General features: G+C 38.4%; 1 protein-coding gene across 1 annotated transcript in view; it reads left to right on the top strand.

Annotated features, from left to right (window-relative positions):
• Window positions 1-12834: 12834 nt before the first annotated feature.
• PRKACB (protein kinase cAMP-activated catalytic subunit beta) overlaps window positions 12835-18422 on the top strand; it is a 38716-nt gene continuing 33128 nt past the window's right edge. Inside the window, exon 1 of the mRNA XM_075710253.1 lies at window positions 12835-13043. Within this exon, the coding sequence (XP_075566368.1) occupies window positions 12857-13043 (187 nt within the window). The 5' untranslated portion in view covers window positions 12835-12856. The remainder of the gene's footprint in view (window positions 13044-18422) is intronic.

Genomic DNA, 18422 nt, shown 5'->3' on the forward strand with positions numbered 1-18422 from the left:
TATCCTGTATTTGCTTTTGGACAATTTGCCAAGTCTGCTTTGTTAATTCTGTGAAATAACAGATTGATGAACTATATACAATTTTAAATGCTACAGTCTTGATGGAGGGTGGTGATGAACATTAATGAGGTGCTTTTAATAGAGACTGTTCTTGAATCTGAACTAGTGGTGTAGCTTTTCAGTTACGAGAGTAGAGTATGCTGCTCTGTTCCTAGAGTTCATGACTTGGGTTATCCTACACAAAACGAGGAGATAAGATACCATCAGAGCTTGACATCTATATGGTATATTTTTACTGGGTTTGGCATACTGTTCTCCATAGGTGCTGGTGCTGCACACAGACTAGTCCAATTGCCAGTGGATGTAATTTAGAGTTACTGAAAGCAGTCATCGTTAATGGAGTATGGACTACTGTTGTATTTAATGTGCTTTTAACTAGCTCATGGACAGAGGTCTTAATGAACATATACCTGGAGATAATAAGGCGGCTACAGAGATGTAGTTAATCCAGTAATGGGGACAAGTGAATCTCGAGAAAGAACAAAAAGTGAGCAGGTTATAAACCGTTAGCAAAATCCAGATGAGTAATGAATCTTCTAGTGCTGCTTTTGTTTTAACTAAGGAGAGAGCAGCATGATTTGAGTTAGTTAATAATTTCCTTCATGACCGCCTTCTGCCCATTTCCTCCTTTCTCTTTTTACCTATCTTTCCATCCTTAGCACCTTGTTAGGTTCAGAATTGGATCATGAAGGACTAAAGTAATCTGTTTGCATTTTGATGTGTTTTCCAGGACCTATCTGTTCATTTTGCCCTCTGAAAAGTTCTGTAAGAAACTGTATTCAGAGTACCAAGGTAGCATTTTACTTTAGTGGATATAGTAGGGTTGCATAGATTTAAGGCGTACCTGACAAGGTAATTCAAATATAGATTTCAAACTGAGTAGAACTTACAATCACATCCAACGTGGAGTCCCAAAAGTCATTCATCTTCAGAACTTGGCCACGTTTGACATCCTGAATGCCCAACAAACCCTGCGGGAGCCGTGCAGAGTTGCATGAGACAGCATGTTAGTGTTGTTAACCTTTGGCAACTTTTCAGAAAAATTAGGTACCAGCAGTGTTTTCAAAAATTACAATGATACATCGTTTGCCTTATTTGGCGGATAAATCAGTTGATATTTTCTTCCACAAGTGTCGTCTTTACAGAGGCAAAGGGATGGAAATGTCAAAGTAGGTTGCCTAATAATACATAAGCAGTCCTTTTCACTTCAGATAAGTATTCATTTAGGCTTTCATTTCTGCGTAATTGAAGTATTGGGTTTTTTCTGTCATATAAGAAAGGTGAGGAGAGGGCTCAGTAATTGCAATTACTAAGTTCATTATTTTGATATTTCACTTAAATGGAATGCCATGTGTTTCCTCTCACCCCGCCCCCCAGGAGTGGAGGAAGGTGGATCTTATAGTGGAAATAAGTTTAAAAATTTACCCAATGTATTGCAACTGGTACCTCATTTTGGCAGTTTTCTTGGGTAGAGTTTAACTTGAGAGGAATTGGAAGAAAACCAGAATCTTCCCACATGCCATGTGACTCCCAGAAATAACAACTCTGCGTTGAGGCTGTTAGGAAAAGTTATGAGCATCTGAGAGCAGCTCTAAGTGAAACATGTTTGTTCTTCCAGGAGGAAGAAAAGAGGCCTCTGGCTAGTTACAAAATTTTAGGCATTTTTCTTAAAGAGGTTCAAGTAAATTAAGATAATAGATTAAAGAGATAATGTGACTTCTAGCTCTGCCGAATTAGAGGGATTTTTGCTTCCCAGAAATTAGAAGGACCTGCACAATGCTATCATAAGGTAGCCTTTACCTATTCAAAATAGGAACGTTCAAAACATTTTTTTTTTTTTTTTTTTTGGTAGTAATCATGAATAGGATGCCCACATGACTGCGAGATGAAGGAATATCATTCCCAGTTATTAGCAGGAATCCCCTCAAACGGTAAAGGCCTGTGTAGGCAAATTCTCTGTTTTCCCTGTGTGCAATCTGCAGTGGAGGTGTGCGGTGAAGCTGTCAGTTATTTCAGACGTGCACATTTCTGTGACTCCAGACTTTTTGGCAGAGATCTTTCATTTAAGGATGAAAATATTTGGACGTTTGTCATTTGTCACAATTCTCAAATTCTGACCTGCGTAGGTTTCCTGTGTGCGGTTTGTGGTGGGTTTTCTTTGTAAGAGTTCCGCTGATCAGGACAAATCAAGAGAAATACCAGTGGCATCTCTCAAAAAAAAAAAACGAAAAGAAAAATCTGTCTTTGAACAGTTACTTGTTTTTCCTGGCTTGCTTTCATCCATGCAGTCATCGTGTAGTAAGTCGAAGCAATTTATAATCAATCTGTGGAAGGTCAGAGCAAGACTCTGAAAGCTCTTTGCCTGGGAATTGTTGGCTCCTGGGGCTGTGACAGCCATTTCTTACCGGGTGGGTTCTCTTGGCTTTTGAGACTAAGGGGAGAATGGACTTAAAGGTGTGCATATGTTGAGATGACTTACGTTGTCATGAACCTTTCGTTTCTGTAAATACCAGAAATAGAAACCAGTGGAAAGAAAATTGGAGAGCCAACTTGGATGGTTAATATTGTTCGGTATCAAATGCATTGGATCTGTGCCGTAAAAATTTCTTTACCTGTTAAGAGTGTTCGTTAGCTCAGTAGGCAAAGGTAACTGCGTGGTCAAATTTTTCTTGAACACTAGTTTGGGGAATTCTTTGGATAACAGTGGTATAAAAGAATTTTGCAGTATCCTTGTTGAGGAGAATGCGGGGTTGAGTGTCAGTGCTTTGAGGTGACCTACTGTGAGAAGCTGCTTTTTGTGGCATTTCACAGCATGAAATACAGTTGATTTTCAGGATGCATTTTTAATTATTATTTGCTCCTGTTTCTCTTTAAAACAAATGAAAGATAAATACAGTTACAACTAATGGATGGTGTTGTATCTAATTAAAAAATAACTTCAAGAATATTTGCTGTTGGTTTACCTGTCAGTTAAAAGTTTATATGACATTTAAGAACAGAAATATTTTAAAATCAATTTAAATATTGTTGAACTGTGGAAAAGTTTGTTCCTCGTGCAGTCTAACAGAGTGAGCTATAATAGAGCTGGCCAGCATAATGAGAGCCTGCTTATTAGAAAGAAAATCTGATTTTTAAACAAAATGCAGACTTGTCAGACTTCTTGGAATAAAGATCTTATGTATTATCAAGCACTGATTTTGCACTAAAAATAAGCAAAATTTGTATGTTCAGCACAGCTTGTAACTTATTCACTGTAAGCTGGTGAAGGACATCACTAGTTTCTTTTGATCTTACTAAAAAAAAAATCTTTGCTCATTTTGCTTTGAGAAGTGAAAAGGCAATTGCCAGGTTGTGGCTGCTTGAGGATAGAGCATTAAGGAATGGTATCTTTTCTCTGCTGTCATTCATACTGCATGCTGAGGTGCCGTGCCATGTGCATTGTTTGATTTTGTTCCGAGAATTACAACTAATGGTGTGTTTCATCCATACCTGCTTCTAAAGCTTTTCTCGGAGGTCTGTGTTGTGAATAAAGACATTTATATAGCAACTTCTAGAATTTTGGTTTATGAATTCTTTATTCTTAAAACTGTGTTTACTTGTATTAATAAATATCAAGTGAAACAACATCTTGGCAAGTTTACATTAAGAAAAAGAAAGAAAAGAAACAGCTATGCATTTAATCTTGTAGTGTTTCTATGCTGGAAAGTGCTTTCTGCTTTCCTGTGCTTTAAACAAATATTAGAATAAATTAAATATATTTGTAGTCATCTATTTCTCTCAGTAAGTGTAAGAGTGAAAGATAGTTCTTCTGACCATTTTGTATACTGGCAATTGCATCTGGTAATAAAGTTTTCTCAATTTCAGGGTACCCATCTGAGCTTTAGGTGTTTTGGCCTTTATTGTAAAGTAACGTTTGCGAATGCCAAAGGATACTATGGACTGAGTGGTAAAGTGCCTGTTTGCTTACCAGTAGCTGGAAAACATATTTCATAAATAGCAAAAGGGAAATCTTTCGTTTTAAGTTTTTGGGGGTTTTTTGGTTTGGTTTTTTTTTTTCCTTCACTTGGTGAATGATTTCTGTTCTATCCAAATGCAAATACTATTTAAGAATATATCCAGACTGCGAAAAATAAATTCACCTTACACAAAACAAATTATACAAATTATAATTTATAAATGAAAACCCATCACAGATAGGGAAAAAATAAGATCTGTGCCCTTTGCTGCTACCTCACTAAGAAAAATAGCCAGTAATTAGAAAGTTGGTGTGGAATTATTTCCCCTCTCAAAAAAATCTGAGCTATTTAGTTATGTTTATACAACACATTACAGATGAATGGCTGAGTACTTTTAAAACTTACTGTTTGGTATTGCAGTTTTCATACCTCACACTTTGTTTGGTCTTAAACCAGCAGATGGCATTTGTTACTCCATTTAAGTGCAGACTAACATAAATTCTGTAAACCCGGTGTAATTAACTTCAGTATATAGAGATACCCTGTTGTCTGAGCTGTACTTCTGATGCCTCTGTATTAATGCAAGTTGCTACGACTGGGATACTGCTCACTTAGCACAATGTGTATTAGGAGCATTTAACAAACTTTGAAATACCCTCTTACACGTTCTACAGCCTCGTGGCTTGGGGCCAGCAGCATCGCTTCTACTCTTGAGGGATTTAATGCCAGTTTTCCACTCTAGCTGCTGTGAGGGATAGCGCTAGATAGATCTCTACTAATTCAGTCTTCCCCCTGTTTTCTAGAATATGTGAAGCTGAGCAGGCTGGTAGGAGTGGAGGGACCAGGACACTCCAGGGCAGTCTGTAGTCTAGCGGTAAGGCGCAGGAATACAGGTTCTCTTCCTAACACGAGTAGAGGCGCGCGCATCTCCGCGTTACACCACCAAACGTTTTGTACTTTAGACCATACTTCATGAAAGCAACTACTGTATTCTGATTTGCATTCTGTACTCTTTCATTCTGTGAAGAAGCGCTATCCCTTCTGATGAAGTAACTTTGGTTTTGCTTGCTTTCTTATTTGGATATTTTCCTAATTGAACCTAAATGTCATAATCAGGGCACACTCCAGTTTTGGAGGAAAACAAAGTATTAATTTAAAATATTTAGCTCGACGTGGAATCAGTCGTTTTTGTTTTGTTTTATTCTTCTAGGGAATGTGTTGGTGATTTAAAATGCAGGCAGGCTTCCTGAAAGAGGTACTAAAATTATTCTAGTTACTTTAATTTATTCTGGTCTTTCACGGTACAATACTGAATCTGATAGTAGAGTGTAGCTACTACTATAGCAAAGGATTTTCATCTACAAGACTTTAGTTTTGGTGAGCATTTTACTACTGTCCCTTCTCTCACTTCCTCCCATTATCCGATATCAAGAATTAGCTCTAATCGTGACCCTGGATCTCCCAGGTTTAATTATCATTTGTTATGTGAGGCACTCTTGACTCAGGACCTGTGATGCTTAATTTGTCCTGAGCAGTGGTTTTGAAACACAAATGTGCCTCTTCTGGGGCAGTTCCTTAATATAACTAAGTGGCTAAACCGAGGAAGGATAGGCCAAACCTGCAGATTCTAGAAGAAGTAGAGCTCATCAGCCTGAAGCTTTCTGTAGCCGAGATCCCCGCCACAGCTGCTTACCTGCAGGGGCCTTTACTGTTTCTGTTAGGAAGACAGATCTTCAGCATCATTGTCCTGATGGGAGATCGTCCAGAATTCAAGCAGGTAGCTTCTCCTTCAGCCCAGTCAGATATTGAGCAGAATGTCCAAGTTTTTAGTGTGTTTCTTCTAATTCAGGAACTTCATCTTACTCATTTTGATGACCCATTATTAATCAACAGTGTATTTTGTTGTAAAGTAAGTGGACCAAAATCTTTGCTGTTTAGTTTTTTTCAGAGAGACAGAGTTACTGAGTTCATGCTAAATTTCTTCAAAATTTAACCTTGGGTTTTAATTTAAGTAAGTCCATACACTTGCCTGTTTTTTCTAGAGCATCTTACTTAGTCTTGGAAGACAACTGTTTTATGCAAGTGTAACAAAAACCACTTACACAGATCTTGGGGTACTTCCTCTTTTTGCTGAAAAGTAACAGGATTTGTACAAAACTTCTGATTGTATGTCAAACTATCTTAAATAGTGCTATGAAGTAACTATGGAGGGTTGAGTAGCTTATGATCTGGAAGGGCATGCAGATTTCTACAAGTACTTTCAAAAGATTTCTTGTATTTATGTGAAAGCAGCTATTTCAAAGGTGCATCTTTAAACTTTGTTTTATTATGGAGCTACTGTGTAATCTTTATTCACGTTCTGAAAACCTCTGTCTTGCAATGCGACAGTCCAGACTGTAAGCACCAGCGAGCGCATCATCTTGAAGGAAGCTGTAAGAAAAGCAAGGAGGAAGGAGCCGTATTAGAAAGGAGAGGAATCCAGTTCTCTTCGGCAAGTTGGACAGCTCTGTGGAAGATTTGGCTTGTAATGAAAGAGTTCTCTGTCCCCTTCTTCTCAATGCCAGATTTGGAACTATGACTAAAAGCTATCTGACTTCAGAATAACCAGATATGTGTTGATAGAAATGAGGAGATTTGATCTGCTGCCATGGTATGTGTATATGGAAAATCACATCATCTTCAGTGATGGATTTGTCAACTTTTGACAAGAAAACTGATGGGAAGAGTGAGAGCTTTTAGCTTGGCTGTGAAAAATCAGATGCTGAATACAAGGGGGGGTTGACTTTTTTCTTTTTTTCTCTTCTCTACATTCTTAGGGGTTTTTTTTTTATTCTTTTGTATCATTGTGGGTAAAGAATAAACCACGCAAGCCTTAGTTTATGCTTCCTGATGAGAGATTAAGGTATTAGATGTCTGCTGCAATTAAGCTTGTGTACAGTAGATGCCAGTAGAGGTCTACTGAGTCAAAATAGAAATATGACCAGCATTTCCATAGCAACAACTTCCTCTTGGCAGTGCTATTTATAGAAGTGCTGCAGTTCCAGCCTTAGTACTGCTCTCAGAGGGGCTCCCTAGTAAGGGTTAACCTTTTTAGAAAAAAATGTACATGTAAATGTACACTAAGACTGCATGTGTTTACTTTCCTGTGTTTTATTAAACAGTGAAGTTATTGGTTGTGTTTATTTTGTTTATATGCATTTTGAAAAATCTTTGTTTCAAAATGGAAAGCCATTAAATCTGTAAGATATTAGCAAATACTGCTCTGCCTTCCGTGTATTTAAAAAGAAACGCAAGCTAGTGGTATAGTGCTGGATGTATAGTGGAAATCAAAATACATCTGCTTTTTCAAGAAGCCTTTTTCTGCCTCTATTTCTACCCATAATTCTTTCTGAAATATGCAAGCCTGGCAAGACTCAGAACGGATTGTGTTTAATTACATAATTTCTGATTAAAAAATGTTCTTTTATTTTTTTACTTATGAAATGGCTATCTGTATACTTTGTTTTACATTCTTTTCTCTCAAGCTTTATATAACAGCTAGAAAAATATCATACGTATTTCCTCAGGCTTATAGCACAGAATGCTCTAGGTTCTTTAATATATATATTTTTAACAACTTTTAGAGTTATTAAATGCTTAACAAACTTTTGTATTTTACAATTCAAAATTAGAGAATTAAATTATTTTCTTTTTCTTAAATGTGTGGGCTGCGACTTTCAACTTGTAAATATTTTATTGGTCAATAAGAGACCTGCTAAATTCAGCAGGATCCTCAAGCTCTTAAAAATGGAGGATCCCCTGCTATAACACTTTCTACCAAATAATCGCTCACTCCTTTTGTAATAAATAATAAATACTAAAGTTGGACTTCCGTTGTTGAAATAACCGATGCATAAAGGGAAAGATGTGTTTTACCAAGCCGTCAGTTTTTAAAGCAAATAAATAAACTGTCTTCTAGGAAAAAGTTCTTTATTATTCATTTGTAAGGTTTCTTTAAGTTATTTTTCCATAGATTACAAACAACATAAATATGCAGAAAATGTTACAGTATGTCTTTTTTACTTGTGGATAAAGGCCGGTGCTGAAAAGGAGAAATACTAGTTTTAAATATTTAAAATAAGAAGATAGAAAAGAATATTTTTATTTAGCCCTTAAAGAGAAGTAAACCATGTATCCATAGGCAGATTGAGACTCAGCTTTGTAGGTAACCAGGAAAATATTAGGTTTCAAGATTTGGAATTAAGACCTAAATTTTAATTAACTGTAGATGATCTGAAATTTATTTTGCATCATGGATCCATTTTTCAAGGTCCTGTCAAGGAATACAGTTAATTTTCTTAAAAACTGCTGTATGTCTGTGATTGCAAGAAATTCCTGGTTAACCTTCATTAAACACTGGGGAAGACACACCCAGTTTTGACATGGTGTGAGGGAATTTCAGATCTGTGTATGAAACGAGGAAGTACGGCATTAGATCCTAGAAGTAAAATAAATAGATTTCAAAGATATATTGGTATGCTGTAGTTTTTAATGTTTTTCTATTTTGTACTTCTTTAAAATTCAGGAATTTCATGGTAACTTTACTTGGGAAACATTTTAAATATTTTAAAATGATAATGTGTGCATTTTTCTGTATTCAGTTAAAGCAGGACTGTACAAATCATGCCATTACTCAACCATCTAGGGTTTTTGAGGGAAGGAGGGTGCTGTCTTTCGTAATCTTCGTTTTTAAGGCTTGACTGGTAGGGTAGAATTGCTTCTTAGAAATTGAGAGATGATTTTTTAGCAGTGATTATCAAAAAGAAATTGTCCACATAGCTACATTATTCCTGATTCTTTTTCAGCAAGAAGCTGAAAGAGTCTGTGGCTGGGTTATAGTGCTCTGTGTTGTTACCTACGGTTAAGAGAGATACACTGGGCATCAGCTGGTGGGAAATGTACACAAGGTTATGGGTTGGCCATCAGGAAAAGTATAAATGATTTTGTTGCCTTTAACAGATGAAAGACCGCGGTGTTAGCCCTTTTCTATGGCTATCATCATTATGTTGTTTTTTAAAAAAAGGGAGAGTACCTTAAAAATTTTTACTGCAAGTATGATTTATCAAAATACTATAACCTACACGTGTAATGTCCACATTCATACCTGAATCTCTTACCCACCTCTCTTCGCATTCTAATGTTTTTTAAAATATTGCTAAGCTTTAGTGGCTAGAATTCAGTGAAAATAAAATTTCTGCCTAAAGCAAATTCATAACATTTCAGTGTTGACTTTGGCTACAAGAAGTTGGAGCTTTGTTACCTCTTGTAGAACAGGAATTTTAGAAACTAGTTAGAAACACTGGAGCAACTCTCTTTTACATGTTTCTGTGTGACACCTTCCTTAAATTTTATGCCTAGCCGGTTCGAACTGAGTGTGTTTGGGAGCGCTTTGGAAGAGATGGAGCTGCAGGCAAAGGGAACCAACTGTGCCAGCGCCGAGTCCCTGTGCCGGTGTTGCTTGTGAGGCACCGGGGTTGTGAGCTCCCTGGCATGCACCGGGTAGCACATCCACTGTGTAGCCTGGGCAGCTTGGGTTTATTTTGCAATAACTATGAACAAAGAGTGGATTTTCAACACTTCCCCAGCTGTAGAAACGATTAGGAGACCTGGATGGCAAGTGACTAGTCGTAATGTCTTCAAACATTAATCATTTTAGATAACTGACCTCAAGTAGGCCATTTTTTTTTTTTATAGCAGAAAGGTTTCCTAGGCTACAGAGACTGCCTGTAGAGTAAAAGTTATTCAGTGAAAGTTAAAAGAACTTTGAATGAATATCAGGCTTGATATTATATGGGTCATTCCTGTGCACAGTTTGACACACACCTGGTATGACTTGCATTGAGTGGGTAGAACATCTGGATGTTCATGGTCTGGCTGGAGCACAGCCAGCTTTTGCTCTTTTGGAAGGGCGTACGAGCTTAACCACAAGCACTGCACAGCTCTAGGTCAAAGCTGGCTCAGGTTCTTCCAGCTTGGAGCATGAGTCAGATGACCTCAAGTCTGTTTGCACATGTCGGTATAAGCATTTAATTATATTTAAAGATTGACAAACTGTTTTAAGGAAAAGCAGCGCTGGCTAGCAAGAGGAAATCCTAAGACAAGCAGAGCCACAAAATTTTGCCTTTCGTAAAGCACCATCCATCGCCGATTACTGAGCTTTTGGGCAGTAAAATACTATGTCGGAGCCTGTGGACTCTGCACTTCATATAGAGCATATAAAATACTTGGTGTGGATAAATTAATGTTGCATTGATTCAGAAGATTAGTGTGTCAGTAAGATGAAAGATTAGGTAAAAGGAAATAGGAGATCCCACCTTTAAAAGTCATGGGATGTGGGCTTCACAGAAAGTCAGTGTGGTAGTATCGTTGGGCAATGCCAATCAATGCCAAAAATTTCCAAGATTAGGAAAGTGTATGACTATCTGTGTTTAAATATGACCAGGACTTTCTTTTCATGTTTTGCATATGGAGAACAAATTCTATAACAGTTTGCTGGCAGTAGTTTGTAAAATTCTGGCAAATCCAAGTTTTCTCTTAGGATATCTTTTAATAATCCCTTTTTGATAACCTGTTTTCACATAAACCATTCATTTCTGTGGTCTCAGAGGGTGGATATTTCTGCTTCCTGGTTTTGGCACCTAATTCAAGTGTCCGGGTTAGTCACTGGGGTGCATTCCGAGCTCTGAATTTTGGTGGGCAGGGTTGGTCTCCGGCAGTTCCTGCATCCCTCCCTTGACTCTAGAGCGTTGGCAGACTCAACTTACGTAATGTGATGTGGATTTTGTAAATTATCCTCTCTGAGATGAGGGAAGCGAAATGGTTTAGTTGAAGACTTGTGTGAAAGACAAGGTGACAGTGGTGGAAAGGCTGAGAACCAGGGGAGAAGAGAGGGAGAAGATGAGCACACCACCATACCAGCTAGCTTTGTTTACTGGAGAAAACAGCCGAGGTCAGAGAAAATAATAGTCTCCTGGAAGGATTCCTGGATGCCCAGAGTCTTGCGGTGAGCTACAGGCGAGCACAGCTGTACAATTCCAGAGGGGCTGTTCCAGCCCCGGAAAGTTCACCAGGCAGGGAAATAAGCATCTTCTTGTTGTCTAAGTATTTCTTATACTGCTGCATCGAAGGTGGCATAGCGTTACTCAGTCATAAAGTGTTGGCTTATATATGGCACATAATATATAAAAATGTGTAAAACGTAAGTGTTTAGACATTTGGTTTCAAATTTTGAACAGGTGCTGGAGAAGGAAGTTATGTTTCCAGAGTGTGTCTGGAGCCTGAAAGCAAAGGGCATTTTTGTGCTTTGCGTAGCGTCTAGAAATTTAAACTGTTGCATTGACTGAGGCCGATTACAACTCTGGAAGTGCCCTTCAGGGGGAATGTAGCCAAATCTGAAAAGTCTGTCCCTCGGCATTTTTATTGTTTTATCGTTACTGTAGGCGGTTTGTCATCATGGGTTTTTTTTTTTCCTGAAGCACAGAGCTGTTATGAAATAGTTATGTAATGGCCAAGGATGGATATCTGCTGACATTTGAAAACTCTTCAGTGAGAAATAAGGTGGTGAAAAATGAGGTATGTCTTTAACACGTGTTGACTGTAGGACAGGAGACAGATTGTGGAAAAGTTATTTCAATCTTTCTTAAGAATAGCCTAAATTTTTAAGAAGCCACGTCTTACATGTGCAGAGGATGTAGTGCAAAACCTGCCTAGTGTATGTGTTTCCATTTTTGCAAAAATGAATATTTAGTATTACCCATTGTAAGCGTGCAAAATTACATCGTTTGCAAATTAATATAATTTAATGTTAAATACAGCTTTCCATTTATTTCCCCTACGTTCTGCGTGTTAAGAATGATGCTTTCTAGACTTATTCTGCAGTTGGAAATACTTTAATTTCTTGTGAATGAAAAAAAAACTTTCTTACGCAATTCCAGGAGGCTTGCATGCAAAGCTTTTACATAAGCGCTGTCAGGAGCTGGGGACCGGGACTTTGTTACTGTCCTTCCAGCCGCCTTTGGGGCTGGGGGAGTGAGCCTGCTGCTAGGTAAGCATCTGCCAGCGCTGGTCGTTCTGGTACTTCATTACTGAAAAAGTTAAATGCATTTGGTTCATTCTTGGGAGTAAGTAGAACCCAGTTCGGATAAGTATAATGCATTCATGTTTATATGTACATACGTTAGAAATCAACTTCTTCAGTCTGATTTTTCTCAAAGGAAGAAAAGAATACTCCCCCTCCCCCCGCCCCCAATAATAAAATAGTAGTTTCTTTGGTAGTTTTGCAAGTAAACTCCTTGCTTAGAAAGTTGTTTAGTTGAAAACATGAGATTACTAATGATTAGATTACAGCTGCTTATGTTTGCTATGGTGATGGTCATACTCCATCTTAATAACAGGGGAAGAACTGTAGAATAGTTACTTTTCGTGCATGGTTGTGGTAAATTAAAAAAAAAAACATCTGCCTTCTGATCTTCTGAACAAGTTGTTCATAGTATTTTAACAGAAAATGTGTATTTAAATATAAAATCTGTGACACGCTAAAAAGCTGTGAAAACCCATGCTAGAGCCGTTATTGCGTATTTTTTTTTTACAAAAAACACTTTGATGGATGTGAAAAGAAACTTTCAGCAGTATAAACCAGTACATTATAGAGCTCTTCTTAACAGGAAGTAGAAGAGAGTAGTGGTTAGAAAACACTGCATACAGGAAGCTTGACACATGCATAGCTCTTAGTGGCTCTGGGCTGTCCAGCGCCCTTCGGATATTTTCCCTTTTGCTTTTGTAAAAGTCGCCAGCGTGCATAGATGGCAGCTCAGAAGGAGGTACCTTGTAACCAGTGCACAGCGACGGCCACGGCGCTGCAGAGACTGGAAGGTTTTGCTAATCGCCTTTTCCATAGGCATTCGAAGAGCGGTGCGCATGAACAGAGAGCGGCTCTGGAAAATGAGAGCCAGCATTGCTCTGAGCTGGCTGTCCTATGGGACAAATCAAGTAAGTGGGGGCTTTTGTTTGCTTTATGGGTAGGCGCCCTTCAGTTTGCCGAGCAAGTGAAGAACTCGGTATTTGTAATCAGATGCGAACGCTGGTCTGTGATACGTTCTGGGGGCAATTTTGCCATTCGTTACCTGAAGCTATGGAGTTGAAGACGAGCGTATTGCTTCAGGCAGGGGGAGGTGGGGGCTGGTTCATGGACTGGTGGCTGGCCGGGGAATTTATCCCTTGCCCCTTCTTTTCTCGTAAAGCGCAGTTGACTTGTTTTGGCAAGCCCCCACCCCAATTCTTACTTCCTTTATTTTCCAGTTAAACCAGCTAGTTCAGCAGAAATAGAAAAGTCATTAAAGCTCGTAATGTTTAAACTTTGGAATAGGCAGGCAGTGCTGCACAGATTAAACTTCTGGCTTTTTGTCATTCATCCTTCTGTTTTAAGGGTTATGTACATCAGAACACTCGCTACAGTGGTAAACAATATAAAATTACGTTTGGTGTTAACTATTACGTATTAATTTAGTGTGGGAATTTCTTAATTAGTGAACAGTTTACAGTATTATTTGTATGGATCAAAACTTTTCATGATTGCATTTTGGGTAATAGAAGTGAGAGATTTCAAAAAGTATCACAATCCAAGTAAATTGACATTTGATTTTCATTTTTTTTTCTTTTAAAGCCATGCATTATTTTGCAAAGCAATTACTGCCTCTGTGGTTAAATAGTCGTTTTAAAATGTTACAATATGGTAATTGATGATAATTTTGTTCCAGTTTTCAGATTCATTGATGGATTTGAGATTGCACAATTATTTCAGTTGAAAATAGGCCTTATTGAAAATGCTTAGCATCACAGTGTTACCATGTAGAAAATCAATGTTTATACAACTCCCTGCTTGCAATTTAAAATATTGCACGAGTAGGGAGTGAATCTGTTCTCAGAGGATAAGCAGTAAACATGGAAACAAAAAGGTGTTAATGCATTGACCTAAAATAGATTAAATCTAGGTCTTCCAAATGAGATGGGAAAGGATCGACTAGTTTTGTTGGGAAGAAAAGTGATGAAAGTGCATAGATTCTGAGCTTCCACTTCTCCAAAATATTTTCAGCTTGGTAAAAATAGATGCGTACTTGTGTTTATGTAGAAGCTCTTTTTTTATGTAAATAGCTATTTGAAAAAATATCACTGAAGCATTTTTTTTAATATAACATGAAGAAAAAACTGGTATTGACCTACTGACATGTACGAATTGTGACCTGTTTGTGTACAAGCCTCTACTATTTTTTTTCCCCTCTATTTAAGGCAGGCTTCCTCGTATGACATGCTTGATGAGGAAATGGACTGTCGTGTCTCTTGATGATAAACATGGTGAAAATGGCTGTTCCGCAAATGCTATTTTAAGTCATAATTAAGCACAGTGGTTGCATGCAATTTTTCTGAGCCGGAGTTACTGAGCTGGTAGCTGAATGGTGGTTGATTGTGTAGTTTTGGTTTTGGTGCAAAATTCTGAATTTTTATCCTGAACATTTCTCTCAACTTGTAGATTATTTTTAAAATACAATAAATAAAAATACTGTAGGTACACATGGACTAAATCTCCGTTTCAAGATTCTTGTTTCACTACCACTGTAGCCAAAGGAGTGATAGAGAAGATAAGGAGTACAGTGGAGGCACTATTTCTGTCTACTACTGACTCCTAATTATGTCTTTAGAAAAATACATCATCTGTGAAAATTCTTTGTGAAAAACGAAAGAGAAACACTTTTCTTTTTTTTTTTTTTTTCTCAAGAATTCAATGGTATAGAATTGCATAGGGTCACTGAATTCAGTTTGTAGATTAATGTCACAGAAAATTTAGTAGTGTTTTAGAAACATACTGGTGTTTGTCTTGTAAAGATATTTGAATATCCTCAACTATTCTGCCCATATCACTGCAACTTATGAAACGTTGGTGTAAGGTTTTAGGTGAAGCAGACAGCTAGTGTGAATTACTCTTCAAGGCGAAAGCAGTCCTTTTAATTCCTGAAAAAAGTTTGGAAAGTGACTTCTCGGAATTTTTGTTGTTTTAGGTTTGAGGTAGGATTCATTTGAAAAGAAAGGTAATATATTTATACCTTCTGCTGTAATGAAATGCTGTAACAGGTCTGTTTCTATGTATGTCCTTTTACAAGCAGTTACTGCTGATGCTGTGGGTTGCTGCCCGTTGTTGGGTGGACTTTGTGTTGTCAGTTGTCGAGCGGTGTGGGTTTGAGTAATTTGCCATGTGGTCTACGGCCTTAGGCGTTTTTCAGTGGTTAATGTTGAAATTTAACATCTTCGCTTCGTTATTTTGATATGTAAAACATACCATTTTTCCGAAATGCCTTGGATTCTTGGTTGACGCATGAAACGAATGCGTTTTGTAAAATCCTCGGAATCCAGCAGGGCAGAGGTGGCTCAGGGCACCGTGGGCCTTGGAATCTGTTTTAAAAAGCTGACTGAGCACACGTGTGATTGTACAGCCTGAGCTGGTAACCCGCTCCGTTGTGCTGCACAGCCGAAGGATGAAAGGGATGGGAGGGGAGTCGTCGGGACGATGGATGTGTTTCATTCTTTGTTCAGACACCTTGTCTGTGACCGCTTGCAACTCTGGGGGACCTGTGTTTTGATTTTTGTTTTGTTTCCATAGTTGCTTATTGCTCTTTGAAAGATTGAAATGGGAAAAGAAAGGAAAATGAAGCTGCTTGGTTTGAATGTAGAGACAGTAAGATCAGTGTGAATCTTTTATTCTTGAACCGATCCAAATATTTGCCAAACCTGTGCATAGCAGGAGAACGCATGAACAACTCGGCTAACTGAAACGGTCAGGAGAGTCACCACTATTGCATTTTTCTGTCATCTTCATAGTCTCTAAATTGCAAATGGATGGGTGATGGTAGTTAAAGGAATATTATTTGGTGTCTAACTGATTCAAGGTAGTATCAGTATACTTTGAAATAGCGTGGAATGTCTTACAGAGCTTTAGCTGAATAATCACTATATATATACCCATGCGTGTGTGCGTAGAGAAAAATACACGTGAAATATGAAATAATGTACAGAGTACATTGTGTGAATTGATTAAAGCTTTAGAATAACTACTAGTTGGGTACAAGTCAACAGATAATTCTGGTCTAAGGTTGCCATGGAAACAACCAGTGCTTGATATAATTGAGAACATCTTAAAACCTCCTGGTGTTTGCATGCTTTTTCCCCCTGCCATTTTGAGTTGCTTTAGACATGAATAGGTAGCATTGGTCAGAACAGAAGTAGTTAATGAGCAAACCCAAATATCTGTGTCCTGAATATTGATTTTGGTTTACTACTGGTATCTTGTGCTTCATAGTTTTGTGCATCACAAGGAGCTCGTAAGGAAGAGCAGCTCCCTGGATTCTGCGAGCTCTCTCTCTCCAGTTAGTGTGTAAGTGTGTTTAGAGATTGAAGCACTGATTTTGTGGAGATTAACGTACTTCATCAACTGTTGGATTAATACTAGGAGCAATATGTTTCTGAAAACTAGCTTTTCAGCATGAATGGTAAGTCTTTTCTATTTTCTTTGACACTATGTTTTTGTTCCATCTTCACAATCAGGAAAAATCTACCAGGTTTCCCTTTCTTGTCTGCATAGCTGCATCGACTACCGATCTCTTTGTTTTTGTAATCGATTCACTGTGGGTTTCTATTAAAATTACTAGTCTTAAAGATCTGTGGTTTTTATTGAACATTTTTGCTTTGCATAACTGGTATTTAGTATTTGAAATTTTATTTGAAAGCTTTCTTTTAGAAATAACTGTTCCACATCACTAAATAAGGCACAGAATCTGTTTTGGAAAATTTTATAATTGAATTATATGTATGTCAGTTCACTTAATTTTCTGTGCCACTCATAATAAATTATTTTATCTGAATTGATACAAATAGAGAGGCCTTCTGAAATTATTATAATCATCACCTAAAAATTCTGAACTGGCTTTTGTTGTTTTTCATCTGAACCAGCTTATTCTTCTGTGGTTTTTATTCTTTCTAAACGATGGGATAGCAGAATAGTTGAGGTCATTCATGGAAGTAGGGGAGGGGAGTCTCATCTGAAATGAGATATTATAATAGATCTAGTAAACTTGTCAGGCAGGTATTTGCTTTCCAAAACCACTGTGACTACTCCTTATAACGTACTTTGAATTTAACGGAATTAGGAAGTACTTTATTCTTACTTGCAATATTATTGAAAGTTGTATCTAATTATATAAACTCTGTACATTTATTTCCTTAGAAACAGATATCCTTTGAAAACGGCTTGCAAAAAGCCCAAATATATTCGTTTCTGAAGTGATGCCTTTTTGTTTCAAGCAGGTAGTCTGGAGCTTTGGGAAATGACTTAAGAGGGTTAGAGATTGCTTGAAAGGAAAAAACAGTTAATTGTGTAGACGGGGTTTGTGCGTGTCTGCCTCTGCGTGTGGTTTTGCTTTATCCTGCAAATGTAAAGGACCATTTTTAGGAAGGTTTCACTTTTGTACATGGCATGAGATAAAGAGTGGGAGGAGTCATCCCACTGCCTTATCTAATATCAGCTTTATATACATACTTATCTCATACAAATGTGTTGAGGTCATCTTCCCTGAAATAAGAAGTGTGGTTGTCGTTTCCTCTGTATACAAAGTACAATATACAAATGTCAAAACCGGTACGGATATAGGACGAGGTTTCAGAACTTTGTACGTACATTATGGGCACTTATGTTAGGGCGTCATGGCTGTTCAAGTAAACCTGAACAGGGGCTGTCCCTGAAAGAGGTGGCCCGGCCTCCCGGGTGTGCTCCCCGCGGGGCTGCTGGCGGGTGGGAGCCCGGTGGGGAGCTGGCGCGGCCTCGCGGGCCCGTGGCCGGCGCGGGCTCGTGCCACAGGGCCGCGGCGGAGCCCGACCTCCCCGCCGACACCTGCCCCTGCTCAGCCTCTCTGGAGAGCGAGGTGAAACTACGGCCTCGCTGCGCTTCCTCGGCGTCGCGCGGCCGCCGCCGTCTGCTGATGGGGAGGTGTCTCCTTGGGTCAGAAGGTCTCCTTTTCACCACTTGCCGGGCTGGGCTTTCCATCCCCTTTTTCCCTGTTCCTCTTGCAGTTAGGTGGTAGCTTCCACAGGATTCCACAGGATTTGTGGGAATCAGCTCTATGAATTTTGAATTTTGCTGCTTGGGTGGTTTATTTTTTTGGGTGTTCTGTTATGATTGAGTCATTTTAAGGGAATAAATTTCTTACAGACTATGTGAAAATGAGGTTACAGGTGTTTTGTTGGTTGTTGGGTTGTTTTTTTTTTTTTTGTGGGGTGGGGTAGGGGTGGTTGGGTTGTTTTGTTTTCTTTTCCCTGGGGCTTTAT

The sequence above is a fragment of the Pelecanus crispus genome, chromosome 5, assembly GCF_030463565.1.
Source record: "Pelecanus crispus isolate bPelCri1 chromosome 5, bPelCri1.pri, whole genome shotgun sequence".
NCBI lineage: Eukaryota > Metazoa > Chordata > Aves > Pelecaniformes > Pelecanidae > Pelecanus > Pelecanus crispus.